The sequence below is a fragment of the Haemorhous mexicanus genome, chromosome 2 (genome assembly GCF_027477595.1).
Source record: "Haemorhous mexicanus isolate bHaeMex1 chromosome 2, bHaeMex1.pri, whole genome shotgun sequence".
NCBI classification, from domain to species: domain Eukaryota; kingdom Metazoa; phylum Chordata; class Aves; order Passeriformes; family Fringillidae; genus Haemorhous; species Haemorhous mexicanus.
In genome coordinates this window covers 52775837-52797286 of record NC_082342.1, presented here as the reverse complement: position 1 = coordinate 52797286, position 21450 = coordinate 52775837, and the positions used below count along the sequence as shown (strand labels likewise).

General features: G+C 37.0%; 1 protein-coding gene across 7 annotated transcripts in view; it reads right to left on the bottom strand.

The window, feature by feature from the left end:
• FRY (FRY microtubule binding protein) overlaps positions 1-21450 on the bottom strand; it is a 223289-nt gene that overhangs the window by 78994 nt on the left and 122845 nt on the right. For all 7 annotated transcript variants that reach the window (XM_059838832.1, XM_059838834.1, XM_059838831.1 and 4 more), the window contains 10 exons: positions 19806-19898; positions 19610-19708; positions 17062-17163; positions 13785-13888; positions 13214-13322; positions 12185-12271; positions 10217-10388; positions 9043-9175; positions 4767-4874; positions 450-705 (listed from right to left, as the gene is read on the bottom strand). In XM_059838832.1, coding sequence (XP_059694815.1) covers positions 450-705; positions 4767-4874; positions 9043-9175; positions 10217-10388; positions 12185-12271; positions 13214-13322; positions 13785-13888; positions 17062-17163; positions 19610-19708; positions 19806-19898 — 1263 coding nt within the window. The remainder of the gene's footprint in view (positions 1-449; positions 706-4766; positions 4875-9042; positions 9176-10216; positions 10389-12184; positions 12272-13213; positions 13323-13784; positions 13889-17061; positions 17164-19609; positions 19709-19805; positions 19899-21450) is intronic.

Genomic DNA, 21450 nt, shown 5'->3' with positions numbered 1-21450 from the left:
CAGTTCCCAGAAATGTTTGCAACACATGGAGACAGCAGGCTACGGTAACAATCAGGTTCTTTGATGTTTCTGAATCAACCAAGGGAAAAGAAGATCCACTTCACTCTTCACAGCATTCCCACTAGCATTATCAATCTGTTTCAGCCCTGGGAAAATGTCCTTCTGCCACATCTACATACACATATTTCCCTTTACATGCTTTTGTTGATGTGCATATTTTAGTTTGACATGCATTCTCTTATGTTGCTCAACAACAACATCTGCTGTATTACACAAGGACATGGCTGTCCTCAAAAGACACGTGAACTAATTACCTAAAAAAAATTTTGCATAGTGAATTCTTCTCAGGTGAGTAAATACCAACCACACAAACCACAGCGGTATCAAGGAACAAAATTTCTGCCTTCAATTAGTAAAAATGTTAGGACACAGATCTCTTGATTTCGTACCTCTGCAGATCTGGTTTTGGCCTGCTCAGAAGCTTTTCCTGGAGTGTGTATGACAAGTTTCCATTGCGTAAGCAATTGTAGCAGCAACTTCAGTGAAGTATCAAGAAGGGTATGATGCATATCATTCACTTCACGTAGCAGAAAATTAGTGAAGCCAAAGAGGACATCCTCCCGCCAGTCAACAAAGTCAACAAGTAGGCCCTGGAGAGAATTCTGTGCAATGTGTCGAAGTTCATCATCCATATGGATGGACAGCCTGCAAGTAAAAGTAAATGTCAGATAATAAAAGATATGAGGAATGTTTATCACTACATGAAAGTGATGGAAAATTCCCACTGACAATGGTGGATGATGCTATCATGGTTTCATTACTGCTGAGCACAATTAACATCCTTGGCCTGTTCTCTATATTGTAATTCTTGCTACAGCAGAAGATATTCATGGATCACAAAGAAGTATGCTCCCCTCCTAAAACAGGGTATCTCTAAAGTACATAATTTGGCATTGGTATTTATTTTTTAAAATTAAATATAAAAATAAAAGAGTCACAACAGGTCAGCTAACAGTTAAAACAAATCTTTAGCCAAGATGCAAATCACAAATAATGAAAGCAAATCTTCAAAAGAATTAAAATTAGGCATTTGAATTAAAAACTGCTTTATGTTTTAAATAACAAGATGAGGAAATGCAGAAAACAGCCTCAGGATTTTCTATACTTTTAGAAACACGTTGAACACCCTCAAAGTCCTGAAAGATAGTGACATTTCAGATCCCATTTTTAAATTTTATTTTCTTCTTTATTTGCATCATGCTGAGGTCCTTCTCAACATAAAAACTTTTATACTTTCTTTTGACACAGAAATCATCAAACCACTTCTGTGTTAGAAGTTGGCAGAATAAAGTAAATTCAGATTAGTGTGTTCTGCAATTTTTGGTTCATTGCCTTTGTGATGTATTTTGTTTTAATTACACATGAGACTGTAATTTTCTGTAGTGTGTTAGAACTCATTTTCAAAGTATTTTATCTACATTTAATCTACACAGTTGAAAAGGAGTACTCATTATAATGAAATGGACAGAAAGCTAGGAGAAAAAACCCCAAACAGCAAATGGAGTGGAACCAAGTCCATTCAGTTGGAAGCGTATGATGAGATGTGGTTCATAAAAAATCTGGCTCATTATAGCTGCCTAATTTGGAGGCAGGGGACATTTTATTTAGGCGAAAAGAAAACAACTGCCATGAAAATTCACCCCTGGTGAGTATGACTCCAAAAATAACTGTTATGCTTTAATAAGCATGTGACTTTCTATATTTATTTAGAAACGCAGTATTTTGTTAGGATAAGAAACAATCATTTTTGTCTCCCTTTCGGAATGCCAAAACCAGATAAACAAGCAAAAACCTTTCGAGACCACAATTAAGTCACCCATGAAATGACATGCACAATGACACAAAGCAATAACAGAGAAGAGAATACAAAAGACATCTCCTAAGCCCAAGTTACTGCCCAGTGGCACTATCTAACAAAACAAAATTCAAATTGAGCTTAAGAATGCTTCTATGTATGACCACTGTATGACAGGCAGTGCAGGAAGCAAGTACAAGTTTGTTTGCACTTGAGTCAGTTAAATTTAAGACCTGCTCAGGAATTTGTAATGAATGGTTGCAGTGGGCAGAGAAAGGGCAAAAGGTACAGTATATACTTGACATCTGCTTCATGGTTTATAATTTGAATGCAGCTGTCCTGAAAAAAAAAGTCTAGCTGCTGACTTACGGGCTCCTTCTGCACACCAAGACAGATCTGCTGTAAGCATGAAAAACTGAAACCAAACTGTGAATACAAGAACCAATTAACTCAAAGACGTAACTTTATCTCTTGTGAAAAGAAAATATTTCACAGCTTTCCATCTCAACAGCACAGGCTCCCAGAAATCCCTGGCAGAACAGCTTCAAGGGCTCTTTTAAAAAACAGGGGGAAACTGAAATCTCTTAGCTTCTTATCGCTATATTGAGTGTAGCTTCTGACCCAAAAAGCACAAGATTGTAAAGCAGAGTTCTCCAGAACTGCAGATGGAGAACTCTGCATTACAATCTTGTGTGTTCTGGGCCTACACTTTCAAAACTGGGAGAAGTAGTCAGTCTGGTCTCAAATAAACATGGGAAAGTATACAGAATGTAGAAACAGCTCTGGTGCTGGGGCATTCTGGTGATTTACATGAAGTCTTGGCCAGGTATTAATTCTTTAAACAGTTTATTACTTTCTTCCCTGAAGGTATATTTTTGAAGACAGTTTTCAGTTCATGCTGTCCTAGGTTAAATGGACCTAATTTTTTCAATTCACTTATCACTTTTCCTTCCCCTTGTTCTCTGGTCAGTCTCTTCTTCAACTACAGTGTCCCAGCTTGCATGCTGTTCTCCAAACCAGGCATCCTTGATATTGATTAGACCAGAAGAAATTTTTGAAAACCTTCTAGACCTATACATGTGAATAAGTTTTGTCTTTTCATAGGAACATCACTTCTTTGTATCTGTTCTGTTTGTGATCCTGCTTTGCAATACTGAGACCCTACCAAGCTGTTTCAACATCACTCTGTACATCTTCTGAACCATAAACTGTTTGTTAATTGCTTTCTAACCTATTATGTACCTACCTAGTTTACCTAATTTGTGATTCCCTTGCTCATACTTAGGAATATGACTTAAAACACTGCCAATGTCTAAAAGATGCTGTAGCTGGAGTATACGTAGGAGAGGAGAACAGATTTCCAAAGTTTGCCTTCTTGGAGAAAGCATGTAATTGCTTCTGAAGTAGCCCTAGAGAAGCTTCCCTCAGCTCCTCTTGAGGTCTCACTTCTTTTCAAAGTCAGAGTCAGATAACTCAGCAAACCAATGGCTTGCATTGTCCCATCAGGACAATTACCCAAGAAATATTTAGAATCACAGCTGACCTTTTCTGAATGAAGTCTGATGACTGAATAAAGATAGACCAGTGGTTATATTGACAGTTGTGAGACTTAAGGAGGGTAGCATTAATTTATAAAGAAATTCAAACTGGTGTCCAAATTTTTTTAAGAGTAGTGACAGGTCTGACCTGGACAATCCTGTGACTGAAGAGCTGTGACCTGAATAGACACCTGAACAGCTTTATACCAGCTCAGTTAAGGCCATTAATAAGGATAGAACTCCAGTTAAAATATTGGATTAAAGGAAAACATGTCCTTTTAAATTTCCCTTAAGCAGAATTGATGCAACTGTTTAATAAGGTATCTGTATAATTTAATAATGCAATGATTTGAAACAACCTACAAATGATTTATAGCAGACAACGTGCACACAAAGAAATCAAGCTGGCCATGCACTACAGCACACCTACTGCTGGCTGATAATCTGGCTTGTTTGGCTGTCTGCACCCTCCACTACTACCAGAATCAATTGTTTTAGCACATCGCTGGGAGTTAGTTGCTCAGAGAGCAGAAAAAACTGATTTTGTATCTTGCCTTCTGGCTCCCACATCTGCCATTCTCACATCTGTGATGTCTGAAAAGCAAGAACAGGGTGGCTTTGCCACAGTTACCTGAGAGCAATACACTGCAAAGCCTTCTTGGGTCAATTTAATAGCATAATCCACTTACATAAAGAACACAAGCTGGAACCTTGGTCTTGGATACTTGAACTGAAATATAACAGACTCCTCTGTATTGACCGGCACCTTTTACCATAATTATTCGCCACAAGTCACTGATTTGATGTCCTGAAACCTTAGTGGTGTAGCAGTCATGTCACAGACTACCTTGCTGAGTGAAGTCTACTCAGACAAATTAAATGGAGCGATATAAAACTTTTTAAACTGATTTTTTTTATTTTATGGCTAATAATAACAATGTAAAAAGGTTTTTGTAATATACCACATCTAGCACGTTCTGTTTTACCTAAGAGACGTGGAAATAATAAATCAAAACTAAGCAGGTATCTCCTTGTTTTTCCACTACACAGAAAAGATGTTTTCTCCTGTTAATCAGATTGCTGTGGTGGTTAGAAAACAGAAATGTGTTGTGACTCTCTCGAATAACACTGAATATCACGTAGCCTACATACTGATGGGAATGAGTTCTGGAGGGCATACCAACTTCTCAATAAAATTATGAACTATAATAAAACCACAAAAAGTGTAAAAAGATGCTAGGACATCTCTGTCTAATTCATTAAGAGCAATTTACTTTTTTAAAGCATGTATAGAAAGAAACAGTTACGTATTCTGTGGCTCAGCTTTTCACACTGTTCCCCTGGAGCAGTCATTCAATGTTTGTACAGCTTACCTTGCCAGCAAGTCGATCAACTCAAGTTTTGACATTCCATCAGGAAGTAATCGAGGAATAGCAGCAACACATGTTCTGAACAGGTCGATTTTTGGTTTTCTTTCACCACTAAAAAATTAAACCAGAATTTTGACTAAGCTTAAGAGGGAATTGCGCTAAATGATGCACCTCTAAAGTGCCAGATGCCTACTAAGAACATCAGGATGGTCAGCTAGGCACTATAATGAAGTAAGAAAGAAACATGAATACATTTTTCCATTGAATAAATGGTTTTGATTTTGACATTTTTCATGCATCATATCTATACATTACTTGGAAAATCAGTTATTAATGATTCATTTGCTTCTCTCTGAGAGGAACCGGCATATACATAAAAAATGGAGGTAAAATGTAGGAGGATTCCTCCATCAAGATCAGCATTTATATGAGGCAAGCTTTGGATGAGGCAATCAGGAAAGAGTCGGGATGTTCTCCATCATAGAGAGAATAGGGCAGCTATATTTCACCAGTTGTATAAAGAAAATAGCAGAGGGTAATAAGTGCAAATGACGGAAGATACAGAGATCTGTCCCCAACAGAGGACAAGCCTATGGAAAAACATCATGGGACAGTTTAATACTGAAAAAGGTGCATAATTTAGAGGTAGGTATGGTCAGAGAGTTTCTGTTGATCACTGCCAGAGATAACAGCATTTTGGCAACTCTTATCAGCTAGAACATGATTTAGCAGCCCTAAGGCTGTTCTAATCTGTGGAATGGTACAACTGTTCCCTAACAGCCTGCGAAAATCATTAAGCACAAAGTTCAGCATGAACCAAACACTAGGCTGGAAGTCCATGAATCTTCTAAAAGTAGCTCAAGTTTCAGCTGTTGATTATTTTCAAAACAGATGCAGTTGATTTCTGACATGTTTTCAACATTTTTGGTAAGCCTGCAGATTACATAAGTCCTTCAGATAGACCCCAAAGGGTGGACTTTTTTTTTTATTTGCTCATTTTTATCTCAATCATCTATTATCTGACAATGGAGTGTAGAGGAAATTACCAAAGCATAACAGCATTTCAAACTGTGCAGTCTTTCCCACAATATTATTAATTATTAGCCTGGAATATGCTTTGGAAGGATCAAAAAAGTAAAGTCCTATTTAGAGACTATATTATAAACATGCAGAGAAAGACTGTTCCTCTTTTAATATGCTTCCACTAGAACTAGAAAAGAATGAGGGGGGGAAACAGAGACATTGTAAGCTATGTAACACCACACTGAAATGGAGTAACAAAACAAAAAATAAACTCAGTTTTCCTGCACCCTGGTCCATTGCCCTGGTTACGACAATTACTGTGTCTCTCCACGCAACAGAGGACATTGCATTTGGGTATCTTACTTTTGAGTTCAGTCATAGAGAAAGCCTGGATGCAATGCAGTCTGAAAGAAGATTTTTCTGTACTCATTATTTCAGTGAGTAACACTGAGAACAGTTCAGTGCATACACAAAAGGCATAAACAGTTATCAGACTTATTTAATTCTAAGATTAAAGACAGTTTTGTAGTGAATACCATACTGTCTGTTAACACCCTCCTTATCAGCTTGGATATATATTACATGAATAAAATGTTGACATATTTCTAATTAACTGTCTTAATGGTACAGTTAGGAGAAACTATATTCATGATTAATTACCTCTGTCTCACTATGTCTGTATTCTAACATAGAACTTGAAAGCTGTCTGCAACTGACTGGAAAAGGAGTAAAATACAACAACTCACTGAGAATTATGAACAAATCCCTTTCCACTATTATCACTAAAGCAAATACTAGTAACTGGATTAATAACTAGTACAAAATCCTATATTTTTACAGTTGTAAACATTAAAGTGCCATTGGGAATTTTATGTGCAGGCAAACCAAGTCTTCCTTGATGACTTGAAATGGTTAAAGAACTTTACAGAGTTTCTTTATGCTCAGACCCCAGCAAGGGCAAAGTTTGTGCATTTCAAATGGAGACTTGTAAAATAATAGTTAGAGAGGAAACTCTTCTGAAGCCAAATGAGTAATTATTTATAAATATAAAATCTGTGGGTGTTCTGTGGCTTATCAGCTGCTCAGAAGAGGAGCAGGAGAAGATCCAAACCTCAGCTCAAGTTCCCAACTCACCATCTGAGCTACCAGGCACAGCTCGCGAGGGAGGCAAGGGGAGCCTTTGAAGTACTTGCAAGGACAGGTTTGTATTTTAGAAAAATGCATGCCCTATTCTAACTAAATGTTGGAAAGTAATTATAGCCAGTATTGAAATTCATATCCCAGTGCAAGATGCAAAGGATGCTTCTTACTCAGGTTTTAAATAAGGTTCTCCATGCTGGCAATGATTACTTCAACAATAAATGCTTAAAGGATCAGTAATTAAATATTGTCTAGAAGCAAGCACTGCCAAAGAAAATTCCAGAATCTGCAATGTAATGTCTGCTCACTGCCTAGCTACTTCCCTCAGATTCGTACTTTATTTGTTAATAAAATTACCACTGTGGTATTCATTTTATACAGTTTACACATAAACTTTACATAACTCTGACCAAAGCAATAATTTCAAAATGCACATAAATACAGTAAAAGCCCATAAGAATTCAAAATAAATATGTAACTCCAGTGAAGCATAGAGTTCTGTAAACAAAAGGGAAGCAATTACATAAAAACAGTGTTGGTTTTCCCACGTATCCACAATGCACTTTTTGAAAGGATCATTTTCAATCCTGATAGTAACAGCTATTGATGTTTTTTGTGAGTTCACATGATTTTAGATCAACTGATAATTAAGCATCCCAGATATTTTTTCCCTTGAAAGAACAAGTTAAAATGTGTTATAATGTGGTTTGCCTTTCAAATGCATATATTAAATTAGAGCTCATCTGGATAGAAAATACAACACAAAAGGCAGTAACTTACATGTCTAAATATTCCAATCTTCATGTTTATGATAAAAATTACTACCAAATCTTAAGACATCCTGAAATTTAAAACTCTTTTGAGTCTATTTGTTTAACGACTCTAAAAATAAACAAAATTTTGGTGACGCTGAAAAACCATCCAAAAGATATTTATAGCAAAGACTAAGTACACTTCTTATCTTAGTGCCCAAGGTTTCACTGCGCAATTATCTCTTGGGGATAAAATGTGAGTTTGAAAACTTGCTTTTTCTACCACAAAAGCCTGAATACCCAAAATGGTTATGAAAACTGGGGGTGAGAACTGAACAGGACACAGGGTAGGACTACCAGAAAAATACGAAATTTTATTGGATAGTAATAATAGCTATGAATATAAATAAAGTAAGACAATGCTGGTGACACAGCTTACAGTCTCACCTAGAGGCACTGCAACAAATAAGGCCAAAGGAACAAAAACATGAAGATTGTATCAGTTGTACCAGGTAGTCAGTCTATCACTCACAGTGCTCCTAGCAAGTAGACTTTTTTTAGGCAGTAAATAAAAAAATTAATCTCAAAGAGAGCAGTGTCCTTTTCATTACATCTCTAACTTTTTTTCCAGGGGTTGTTTCTTTTCTAGAATAACGACCATGCCTACTGCTCTAACAGGAAAGATATGCAAGGTCTCCTTACAGCTGAGATCTCTACAATCTGTGCTCTGCATGTATAAGATGATGTTTGTGTCTCTAACCTCTACTTGATGTGTACCTCACCAGAACTCTCTCCATGAAACTTCCCTCACTAATAATTCTGGTTGAAAGTGAAAAATGATGCTGTTCAACACAGGTTGAAGCACATTGGTTTGATTCTGTTCCAGTGGGATACTGCTTAAATCCAAGCCTTATCAAAAGATTACTTGGGTTTTTAATTAAGATTTGGTTTTGATTACAGGCAAGAAAAGCAAAGGGAATTTCTGAATATTATTATTAATAGGGATTTACAGAATTCATTGCATTCATTTTGAAGTTTAGTGATGCAAATATACCCTGAGACAGTGTTCGGACCACAGGCTGCCAGGTTTTCTACTTTAGCATTCTACTTCTACCATCTAAACAACCCCAGGATTCACACGTGATTTTACCTACATAAAGAACATCTTCAGTTCCAAACACTCAAACACATTCAAAGATGCACAATCAACTTGTCATAAACATTTTTTCATAGTATATACTAATTAAGCCAAATGTTCCTGTTTCTTGCTGTTTCTCTGATGACTCATGATAGACAGAAATAGAGAAAAAGTTCCAAAATTACATCTGCATGTTACATGGGAATGAGTGTTCTTTAGCACTCACGTAATCATGTCTTCAGGTTCTTTGTTAAGCATCTGTATGTTGGTAAGCATCATGCACCGACCCACTTCCTTGTCAAGGTGTCTGAGGATGTTGTCCACAGCTTTCCTTACTTGAGAATAATATAATGACATACCTGCAAAAATATGTGGTTTTGTATAATTGGGGATATTTATATATACATATGTGTATATATATTCCGAAAAAGAAAGCTGCTTACTCATGCTGTGGTGCATGAAGTAAGAAAAATGCTTTCCTCGTAAGATAGCATATTCCACTACTAACGATATCCTGATCCAAAACCAGAATATGTTGCCTGTTCCAAAAGGAACACTTATGTATTATACATGGAAACTGGAATACTGGGTCATAAAATCACAATGAAATGGCTAGTCCAAGAATTTAATAGTGCAAACATTTGTTATCAAATACTATCTCCAAATACTTCAAATACTTTAAATACTTCAACAGCAGTGGGTCCTACTCTTCTTATTTTCTTGATATTACTACAATGATCTAGCAAAGTACAGCACAGGTCTTTGCCACTGGTGCAGACTTCATTTCATTCACACAACTTTAGGGCTTAATGAAGTGTGAAGGGGAGCAACTAAATTTATTTTTTTTTTTGCCAACAAAACCAGGCACCTTCAGGGCATGATAGAGGGGCTCTTCTACAGCACAGGATTCTTGCTCTACATTGAAGCCCAAGAATGCAGTGCTGCTAACTTACGTGCTTCAGTACAACGTTATTTTACATTTAAGAGTTTTTGAAAGTTAAAGATATTACAATAAAACAAGGCTATCAATGGCATCTTCGATGGTTTTCAAAGCTGGTACATCTTTGAGCACAGGCACTATTTCTAATAGGATGAATATCCATGAATAAACACAGCTATCAGCACTGAAAGATTAAAGACTACCTGGGTCTTTAACCCCTCTCAGAATACAGGGCTGATGGCTCTTGTGAACCACAACTGAGGACTTTTCAGAATAACCTATGAAAAGTGGCATTTGTCAAACTGAACCACACATTTCATTAGAACACACAATAAATTAAATACTTACAATACAAAAATAAATCAAATACTTTACAATAATAAATATTCTGCTCAAGTGCTGAAAACATGTTCACATCCATTCTCACACAAGTTTCTGTACTGTCCATTCTCTTACTGACCTATCATTTTAGCTTCCTCTTCTGTAAGAGTTTTGCTCAAATACGTTTTCTTCACTCGGAGAGTGTTTCCCGAGGGAAGGACAGCTCCAGTCACTGGCATTGGTGGTTCACCATCTTTTTGCTGCAAGCTATCAGCAATTACCAAGAAAGCTCTCAGGCCAATATTCATTCTCTGTGAAGTTTAGAAGATGGATGAGTTCCATAATCAAATAATCATATTCTACTCATATTCTTCATACGCTTTGAAATGTTGAGAATGCACTTGCTGGCATTTTTTTCTGTATCTTCACTGCATTAAGTAGTCTGATATATTTCACAAAAACTGCCCATGAAATAAACAGTGAATTCTCCTCTCCACTGTGAGCAGCGCTCTCCCCTCTCAGAATTTTAAGTATTTGCATTAGCACATTATCTTTTTATCTTCAGGATAAAACACCTGGATATGATCTGTAGTGTAGCAATGCATCTTAAATGGACTTTCAGTTAAACATAAATGACCTACATCTGCTATGAAAAAAAAAAAGATCAATAACTGTCTTGAAAGGCCCCAGGGTTAATCATACTGAGAGAAAAGTCTGGAATGATGCTCAATGCCAAAACTACAATCTGAAAATATCAGGAAGCTGAATCTAAGTGATCTGAATGCCTTCTGGGAATGCACCAGAGGAAAACTTGCAAGCTTTGCATTGCAGTGATTGAAAGACTAGAATGTTTTCAGTTTCTCTGGAATGTGTTCCAAAAACTAAGAGGCTGCCCTACTGACAGTCTCCCAGAGATGCATTTACACAGATTATGGGGAATTTTTTTTCAGAATGCTAAAGTCCGCACGCATAAAAAAGGGTCACTATAATGACTTTATTTTCAGAATTACAATGCTGTTGAGAAACAGTAAAACTTCAGATGTTGATTCAACAAGAAGCTAAGGACTATGTCCACCCCCTCTCAGCTGGGCTAACACAGAATGTCCTTTGTAGGACCCTCCTCAGTCAATGCTGCAGGTGGCTGACCCAGAGCATGGTGAGGACTGCCCGCTCAAAAATTCTGTTTCATTCTTTTTTACTCTGCTACAGAAAGATGAAAGCTGTGTTCAAAGTAAAGTTTGCCTTTCATTTTTCCTGCTTTTCACAGTAGAAAGTTTAATCTACTTTTCCACATCTTTCTAGCAAATATAATTTGTGCAAGGCAATCCCTCTATTTTAACATCTTAGTGAATAGATACAACAGTTTAAATCTGCAAGATTAATACAGACATGTTTTATGAGAGGATCACAAATTATTTTGTATTTTTTCTTAATTTTCAAAGGAAAATATTTTCAAAATTTTAATGAATTGTATATTCTTAAGAGAATTTTTTATTCTCTTAGTACTTATTTATATTTTGATTTTTTTGAAAAGTTTTTCAAATTTCTGGTTTTTTTCTCTAGGTAAAGCACTAGGAAGCTGACTCATGACACCAACACCAGTGCAGTTTTGCTGGTCAGAGTGGTAAAATTGTTTTAGAGTGTTTTCTTTTTCAAGCTTTCTTGCATTATGTACTCAGTAAAACTGTTTTGAAAAACATTGACATTGTTACAGAAAAATTATTGTTTTATTAAAATAAAGTTTAAGGCGTTGCATGTCACAACAGCAGACATACTGCTGATACGGACATACTGCAACCAATAGTTTTATTTATATATTTTTTTTTGTTTTATACATTTGCATTAGTTCACATTTGATATTCTTCACTGAGAAAACATCAGAAAGGCATAAACAATGTGACATTTTACAGTTAGAAATTCACAGATGTATTTTACCAATCAATCAGATTCAAGATTTTGGTTGAAAACAGGACAAAGGTGAAAGCGTGCTTAGAATGTAACCAGGAAGTAAATGCAGCACAATGCAATACATACTAACTTTAAAAAAAAAAAAACAAACAAAAAAAAGAAAAAACAAAAAGAAGTAAAAAAGCACAGATGTACATACCTCAGGGTTGAGACTGAAAGCTTTTGCTGGTTTTCCAACACAAAGGAAGTCAAAGATAATTTCTTTCATTGCAAAATCTAAACGTTCCTAAAATAACAAAAACACTGCAAATCAGTAAGCTGCTCACTTCTGTTAGTTATTTTCATTAAGGCTATAGAATGCTGAAAACCAGTTTATTCAGGGTTTATTTAAATATATGGAAAAACAGATTTTCAGAAGTATGTAGAACATATTATCAGATTTACGCTTTTAACAATGCTCTATGTTAACAAAATCCAAAATGTAGAGCATTTAAATAGAAAATGATCCATTTTGGAAATAAAGCTTTTAATTATTTCATTTAAACTGAAGTAATTATGGCACTAACACAGTATTTTACATAAAATGAGCTTGTTCACAGATGGCACAGTTAAGGGAAGATTTCAAGCATCTGTTTGCTTCATTCCTATTCAGAGATTTTAAGTACGTGCTTAAGTGCTTTGCTCAATGGGAAAATTTTCTGAATTTAAGTCATAAAAGAGATGAAACTTCCAGTACTGCAGGTTAGTCTACTTTAGCAGTTCCCATTTGAAATTATGAAAACTACATGTGTCAACTCCATACTGAACTTGGTTGACATCTGACTTACTGCTTTGAAAGCAGTGCAACTTATTGTCCTATACACCAGGGATGATTCAGACTCAGGATGAAACATGGCCTATTATTTTGAACTTCACTGACAGTCAGAATGTGTCAGCAAATGCATTTTTTGACTTGCTGGAAATGAAAAAAAACTGACAAAAATTACTTGTGAGTGAAGTGAACACATTTTAATCTATTTTCAATGGAATGAGGTTAATCAAAACCTGTTGTTCCAAAGAAGTTTGCCCCAGCTCAGTGTATAATAATTTCATCATTCCCTGGATGAAAAAATAATGTCAACAGGGTGGTAAAAAATTCAGTCATTAGAAGTTTACTTATTTGTTAATTCGCTACTGGGAAAATAAACTGTTCATTATATGCAAAGATATACTCATGGCTCTCCCATACCTGTGCAATGAACTGTATTATCTTCACAAAGATGTTTAGAGGCATATCTCTTGGCACAACACCACGGGACCCTTTTGGGAAAAGGGTTGTGACAATAGTAATAAGTCGACTGTAAAAGAAAAATGAACATTAGACATTTTTGGACCTTGCAGAGCTTCATTTAGCATGACACCCCATCTAGTAAGAGCAGAAAAAACTTCCTTTGAATTGAAAATGTAATGGGGTATCTTGTTCTGATCCTTTGCTACAAATTGAGTGTAGTTATTTTATTTCATTACTACATTAAAAGTAAATTAACCAGTCAATGGCCACTACAAAAGTATTTTTAATTTACACTGAACAAGGAGTTACTTCTAATTTTTCTAAAAGCAGAAACACTTTATACAGCAATTTTCATAGGTGACAGAATAACTGACAGTGCCACAAGAGGTAATATTTTGTTGTGTACAGTTGAGTTGCTTATTTCACAACAGAAATAGGTACAGTTTGAAGGAATTCAGGAGAATATAAAACCTCTTCACTTGCAACATCCACTCTACAATGGATTTTCATTACAAATAAAGCCCTTTACCTTTGAGTAGCTGTGTTGCTTTCACATTTAATTCTGATCATGTAAACCCACAGTAGTCTGTACAGAGATTCCAGTGCAACTCGAGCCATTTTTGGGTCCTTATTCTAGAGAAATATATAAGAAATACATAAGTTTTTCACATAAGAAAAACTTCAGGTACAAATTAGCAAGGAAGTTTTACACTTAATGGATGCCAATGTTCAGCATTTTGATAATGAAACTACAAAAAAATAGAGCCTCACAACTGCTCAGAGCTCCATCCCTGTAGCTGTAGGATGCTCATGCATCCAACCTGCTTCTGTTATTACTAAAGTTGTTGAAAAACCCAAGTATCAAGTTAGTTACATTAGATACATGTTACAATTTAAAATCTCTGTTTGAAAACCCCACAATTTGACTATGAAAAGAAAAGCTCCTATTCAGTAGATTAGAAAATTCAAAAGCTGTTGCCCTATGGTGGAGGCTTGGTACAAAGAACAGATAAAAGAATGTGCCACACATACTCAAGAGTGGAAGGACAAAAATCAGTGGATGCTTAGGGAGGCCTAATTAACATGGCATCTGCTATCAGCTGGACTGAATTGGTTTATCTGTCTGGATTGCTGTTTATTTTTAGAAACTAGTACAGGATTGTCTTTGAGTCTCTTCAGTCATATGCAGTATTCTGTTTCTGTGGCAGTTGTAAGAAACAAGTAAGTGCAGTCCAATCAGATGGTCTCCCACATGTTGAGCCATCTTCTGGGTTAAACTTTGCAGGAGTCCTGTACACTTTGACCTGAGATAAGGTTTGCCTGGCCCACAGGGCAAATCTCCACAGCAAAAATCTGAGATATTTTTGGCAGGCAAATGTTGAGCCACAGATCAAAGACTGAGGTTTGATCAAAGAAACTGCAACTGATGCCATCAGAAATTCCTGAATGTGTATGGGTCTGGGTCCTCCAAAATGATGGGAAGACAATTTGCCAGTGATATGGGAGACAACTTCAATTTTAAATGTGGCATCTGCCACAAGCTTAGGAACAGAAACACTGGTTTTGGGCCCCAATTTCCATTCAACTCCTTGACAATACATTTTATGCAATAAAATTTTATATGGACAGAAAACTGAATAAAATTTTTTGTTTATTATAGCAGCATACAATGGTTGTAACACATGTTTGGAATAAGTAGAAAAAGGAATGCCAAAGTTTACTTGGCATATTATTCTCTGCAGGACTTTAAAATAATAAAATCAGTTACAATCAATTTGTTTATTAACCTTTAATTTGTTTATTAACCTGTTTACTTCCACTCCATTTTTAATCCGTTACAATCACGTCAGTCCTTGTACAATTCAGACCCAAGAATTTTATTTCTTCAATAGGTGATGAAGTACGTTTATCAAAATTTACTCTTATTCCAAAGCTTTCAAGAAAACAGCAGGCTGTGGCTGAGAGACTGTATAGCAGAGGAGGAAGCTATCTGTCAACAAATGTCCAAACAGCCCCGTGATGAGGTATTTAGCTGAGAGGGCCATTGAGAAAGAGGGAGGAGAAAAGGGCTGAGACCAGTATCATTGGAGTTTTCAAAAAATAGTAGACCAGTTTTTTGTCAGATCAGTAAGCTGCATGGCAGAGAGAGGATTAAGAGGAAGGTGATAAAAAGCCCAAGATACATCCAGGGACATTTAGGGCACGTTCATGAGGGAGATCTGTCCAAGCTCATGGTGTTGGTGTGCACAACTCTCCCTCTAACAGATGGATTTCCAGCTTTTCCTCCAGCTGTGTGAGTTTGGCTTGGGTTCTGAGGTGTCAGCCTGTCTGGTGAAAAGATTGTTTCAATGGTTGGGGCATCTCTTTCTCTGTACTGGGATAGAGTGGCCAACCACTCTCTTACTTTAGCCATATATTCAGCTACCTTACTTTCTCCCCAAAGTAGTTCCACCACATTAATCTGAGAGCCCTATAAATTGAAGCATATATCAATGAATTACAGGTTGCAGGATTAATTCCAATTTTATTTTCAATCAGTAAGATAGGACCAACTTTTCTTATATTTTCTCTGATGGTTTCAAATAATTTGTCAGGATCTCCTCAATTTTCAGAAAAATATGTATTCCCATCTGTCTTTGCCTTTTGTGAAGCTTGCACAATTGCATAAAACCCCACAAAATTAGTTTCAATAACAACAATGTTATTTTCTGAATCTCTTTGCAAGTAAAATTCTAATGAATCCTCACTGCAGGTTAGGTATTCAAGGACTGGCAGAAAGAAATTTTTAGGCAGACAACATTCTGAAGAGCTATTCTAACAGCAGGATCCATATGAAGAGAGTCAAGACAAATTGTTTCACTAAGACAGAGAGAAAGCATGACCAGAAAGCAACAGCAAAAAAGGATGTAATATATAACTTTTTGATAAGCTTGAGAACTCAGCTTTTGGAGAACAGATATTTGCCACTGAGCTGAGAAAGTGGCTGAAATGTGAAGTCTGTATGAAGTTTAAAGTCTGCTGTTAGCAGAAGCCTCCTAACCACTGGTTCATCAAGACACAGTAGGGAGGCCCTTCATTTGCTCTAATCACTGTACTGTGTTTCTTATATTGTCCTTTTCAGGTGGGCACAGGACCATCCTTTCACAGGGCTGCAGATTTAGCATGGCACAGGACAGGAGTTATTGCAAAAGTAAAAGGCACGTGGAGGAGCAGCAATGATAACTAGCCCGTGTGCATTGAACACCACATGCAGCCTGGGAACCACAGCAGATTGCAGTGGACAACTAACCTTAAACCTCAAAGATCTAACATCTGGTAAGGGAATAAGAAGGGCTACATGGAGGAAAAAGCTTGAAACTGTTTAGGGTTTTTGTAATGCAAACAGTTAACACAAGTGAAACAAGCAATGGAATCAGTGTTTTACAAGTAGTTTCATTTTGAAAAAGCAATAACAGGTTCTTTGTTTCCAATGCTTGGGTGAAAAAAGCAAGTTACTACTAGCTCATTTTTGGTATGTCACTCAACCTATTAACTTCCATCAGCAATTTTTTCTGGGTTTTTTTGCAGGTGTTTGACTCAGTCTTGGCTTGAGTCAGAGGAACAGTAGAAACTCAAACTAGGCCCAAGAATACTTTTTTGCTATTGAAAAAACCTGCACAGCTAAAGAACTTGTAGTGTCAGGAATAAAGTAATGTATGGAATCAGATAATAGCAATAACTCAGCACATTTACCTAAAAAGGCTATGCAACAGATCAACAGTGCATACTGAACTCTGAATACAATATTAAGACCAAGAGATACTAACCTTGAGATTGGAAAGGCAGTTGTTGAGGAAAATATGCCATCTGTTTAAAAAGAACTGCTTCTGACTGACACAAAGCAGGCACGTCACCAAGGGGTACAAAGCCTAAAAAGGAAAGGGATGTCGATAAAGGGTTATTTGCATGTCTACACAACACAAAACTAACTTAATGGAGCTACTGTAAACTTGAAGTTCTAACCCCTCCGTTTTGTGCAATACAAGTTAGCCAACACAAACACATTAGCAAGCAGTACTGTCTAAAAGGAGCCTTCTCTAAAGCTGATACCTTTCAAGGATGAACTAAAACCAACCACGTGCGCTCACAGCAGTGTAAGATAGGGCACAATTTTACAGACTCTCAGGGCTAAGTTCTGCCAGTTTACTGAGAAATAAAGGCATGGAAATAACTAAACTTTATTATTATAACAACAGGACCCACAGAGATTGTTGGCACTTGTGAATCAGATGACTATTACTCCTCAAAATCTGCAGTCACAATATTTACCACGAGACATGTCAAAGGATTGTGTTAAAATACAGGGAATGCCTGGATCTGCTGGGAGTTACAGCTTGTGAAGTGAAAAAAAAAAAAACCGAAGCAAAGCAGAACACAGAAGTTGATATACCGGAACCCAGTCTCTTTGTCAACACTTACTTTAACACTTGTAAATGATACACTAAAAAATAAGCTAAAATGCACCTAATGATTTGGAAACTGACTCTGCTATTTCAAGAAGACTAAGGTTTCAGTTGTAATGTTAATAAATCCAGTCAGGACATAAAAGCTGTTATTAAAAAATAAGGTAACGTTCACTTTAGGATTAATTATTTAAAAAATTATGTCTAAATTCTAACTTCACTTACAGCTCAAATTATAAACACATTCTAAATCTCAGTTTCTGTTCCAGTAACATGTAACAAAACCGTCCATATCTAGGTGAATTTCTTGAGCAAATGGCAAATGTACATTAATTTTAAGTTTTATAATCTTCATCTCCAAAATACATATGGGACAGGAGAAGTCTTCTCACAGAAGACTTTATTACTATTCAGTTGAGTACTTGATTGGATCACAGAGTTTAGTAACATTCCAAGGGCATTACAGCCCATCCTAAGGAAGATCCTTAGGAGGGAAGAGAAACCATCTCCTGGAATTTCCTAATTCTCTCCATGCACTACCAAGAGAGCCTTAATGACTAGCTCATACGAGGTAGTTTTAGATAGAAAATGAAGCAGGATGACTTCCCCCATCCTGTCTCAACAGTGAGTGCATGGATTCACCAAACACTGATCTTGGTCCAGTTTGGACTTTAAGGAGTGTGCTTTCTTCCTGGAAGTCTGGAAATATGCACTGCAGCTATTTCTGTCAACTGTTTGCCTTTCCCCTCCTCCTCCTCCTCGCAATGTTTGTATTTCTAATCACACCCTCACAAGAATCTATTCAATTTTGTCACTTTTAACTATGTAGCCTCCAGTGTGGTATGTGTAGACAAGCAATCAAATGCAAAGGCCCAGCTGTGCAATCCTTTCTCAAGAATGTAGTATTGATTTTGGCAAGTATGGTCACAGTTTGGGAAGTTCTATTTAATGTAAAAACTGTTCAAAAAAAGCTCTACCCTGTGCAGTTCCAGCAATGTTTTATTAACTCAGTAGAGTGGAACAGAGCCACACGAACGCCAGCAGAGTGAAATCAGAAATCCATCTCAAGCCTCCCACTAATTCAAACTGGATCAGGAGTGCACCCCAGGGGATGCTCTGACTGTCCCCTGGGAATGCTGTAAGAGGCAGAGAGCTCCAGCACACTCCTGCAGTCCTCCCAGCAGTTTCGCTAGTGCCAGCGACCGCCGTTTGCCGAAAGTACTGGAAACAGGGAAGCCTTTTTGACTTTCCCCTAGAATCAGGGAGGACAAATGACAAACTTTTTTTACTTAAAAGGAACAAGACTTCAAAATGGATTAGCTGATGCCACACTGCTGACAGGCGCTGACCCAGTTGGAGAGACAGACTGCTTAAGGCAGCCAGCATCAAACTGACTCAGATCCTCATTTAATGCAGATCAACTCACGATTCCAAAAATACACTGCAGTGCCACAGTTCATCTCACATGAAAAAAAATGAAATAGGGAGCTACACAGTAGCCAAGTTATGGATTTAAAAGGGCATGTGTTATAAATTTTTTCCTTCCTACAGTGTATTATTTAAGCCCCATGAAAGCGTTGTTCCCACATGCCTCATTTGTTCTCGCTTGACAAGAAGTGAACTCTATTCTTTCTCCTCTTCTCCTAATGTTTACACATAACAACTATGAGAAAACCTAACCATTTAATAAACAGAACCAGAAGCTGACAACATATTTGATTCAGACTAATTCAGATTATATTATCAGTAAAATAAGTACAGTTATTTTCTGGAAACACAATAATCTTCCCTGCAAACAGAAATGTATTGGTTATAGCCAAATCCAAATAAAACATTTTGCAATTTCCCAAGGGTCTTGCTCAGAACTATTTGTAACAATAAATTTTAACCTCTGCTTCTTAGAGTTACTAACCAATGAGTGCTTCTTTCGTGATGAAAGTTCAAGCGTTGTGTCATACAGGCTTTCAACAAAGTTCCTCAGACAGGGGACATTCACTTCATTTTTAACAGCCTGAAATAAAATTTGATGTCAGTAAAAAAAAAATATTTCAAAAGCTGTTTTATCTAATTTTAAAGTATTATGCAAACAACATCAAAAATAAACTTACAGCAGCTACGGGGACAAGAATTTCAACAAACAGTCCTGCCAGTGCATGCTTGATATCTTTGTCTTTAACTTCAAGGAAATAATGTGCACATTCCTAAATTAAAAAAAAAAAAAATACAAGAAACATAAATTGCATATCAGTTGGAATAAAGACCTCTGAATGTTTGCTGAATGTGAATCACATGTCAGTGACTATTTTTATCCTGCAAATCCCACTGAAAACATTTGCCTCTTAACTTCTAAATCTGCATTTTGCAGCAAGCAGAAAGCAGGACATAAGTCAAGATCAAGGAGCTGTTACTCTAATCCAGAAAGTCTCCACTGACTCCAGCTGTGCCTGGTGGTGTTTTGGACTGGAAATTGAGTTGGACTCAGGGGCTGACCTCATGCCCTCTGTGTATCTTCAGGAGCAAAACTAATAGTCAACATGGAGTGCTTCACACAATAGCCAGAAAAGAAATGTAATTCTCTGGTTAAGACACACAGGGCAATGAACAATGTTATTGTAAATATTTTTGGATGAATTTCATTGCTAGGATTCGTTGCATATTGAGGGTCAATATGGAATTGTGCTATGTGAGGACAATTTCCAGCCTGCATCTGGGGATTAAGAAAAAAATAAAAACAGACTGCGTCCTAAACATGCAGCGAACTACTCTCCAGACAGCTGTGTTGCTCAGGAAGTGAGGGAGGGGAGATAAGCATCCACCCACTTGTGTGTACAGCTTCTCTGAGGATGACAAATCCTATTGCCCCAGTTAGTTTTTCTCTGGGTTCAAGGCCCAAACAGCCCCTGACTGCACAAGGAAGGTCCCCACTGACCATTTTTCCTTCACAGTCATGCAGAGCAGTTTAAACCTCAGATCATGCATATTTTTTTCCCGTGGGCTAACAGGATTAGACAACACATGGCTTCAGTCAGTCCAGCCAGGTTTCCTGAGGTGCTTCTGCACTCCTTGGGGGAAGACAGGCTCTTCTGGAGCTCACTCCTGAAATTAGCTGACCGTTTGAAAGCACCTCTCTCTACTCCAGCAGCACTGTGTGACAGAGGTTTTAGGTGAAACACTGCATGGAGATACTCAAACAGACAAACTGCCCAAAGAGTTGAAATGTACTTCACCAAACTGAGCAATCGAGGTTTTCCCACACGCACAAGTTCATCTTATGATGCAGAGTAGTAAACAGAAGAATTCATGTAGCGGGGGAAGGTAGAGATCGAAATTTCAGTTTTACTGTACAGGATTTTTACCACAAATTTTAATAGTAGTGAACACTGGATAAAGCTGAGGCACAACCCCATTCACTCATCAAGTCAAGTGCACTCAACATACATTACTTTGGTATTTTGCCAGCTCTTGATAACTTAAACTAAGTTGACAGATACTAGAATGTGTTTGCATAATTAAGAGTAAAGTAGGAAAAAAATTACCTGTTCCTGTGTTGTTAAATATGCCTTAAGTATACAATTAAATATGGTTTAGAATATATTGCAAAGCTGAAACAGAATGTGCATCCTGTTCAGGACTTGAAAGAAAAAGCTCAGTGTGCCTGTATGCCTAAATATTTGTATTCCAATGTCAAATTCTTACTTGTGGGCATCTAACACTGATTTTTTCCCTCCATTTACAGCACCAATACACTAAACT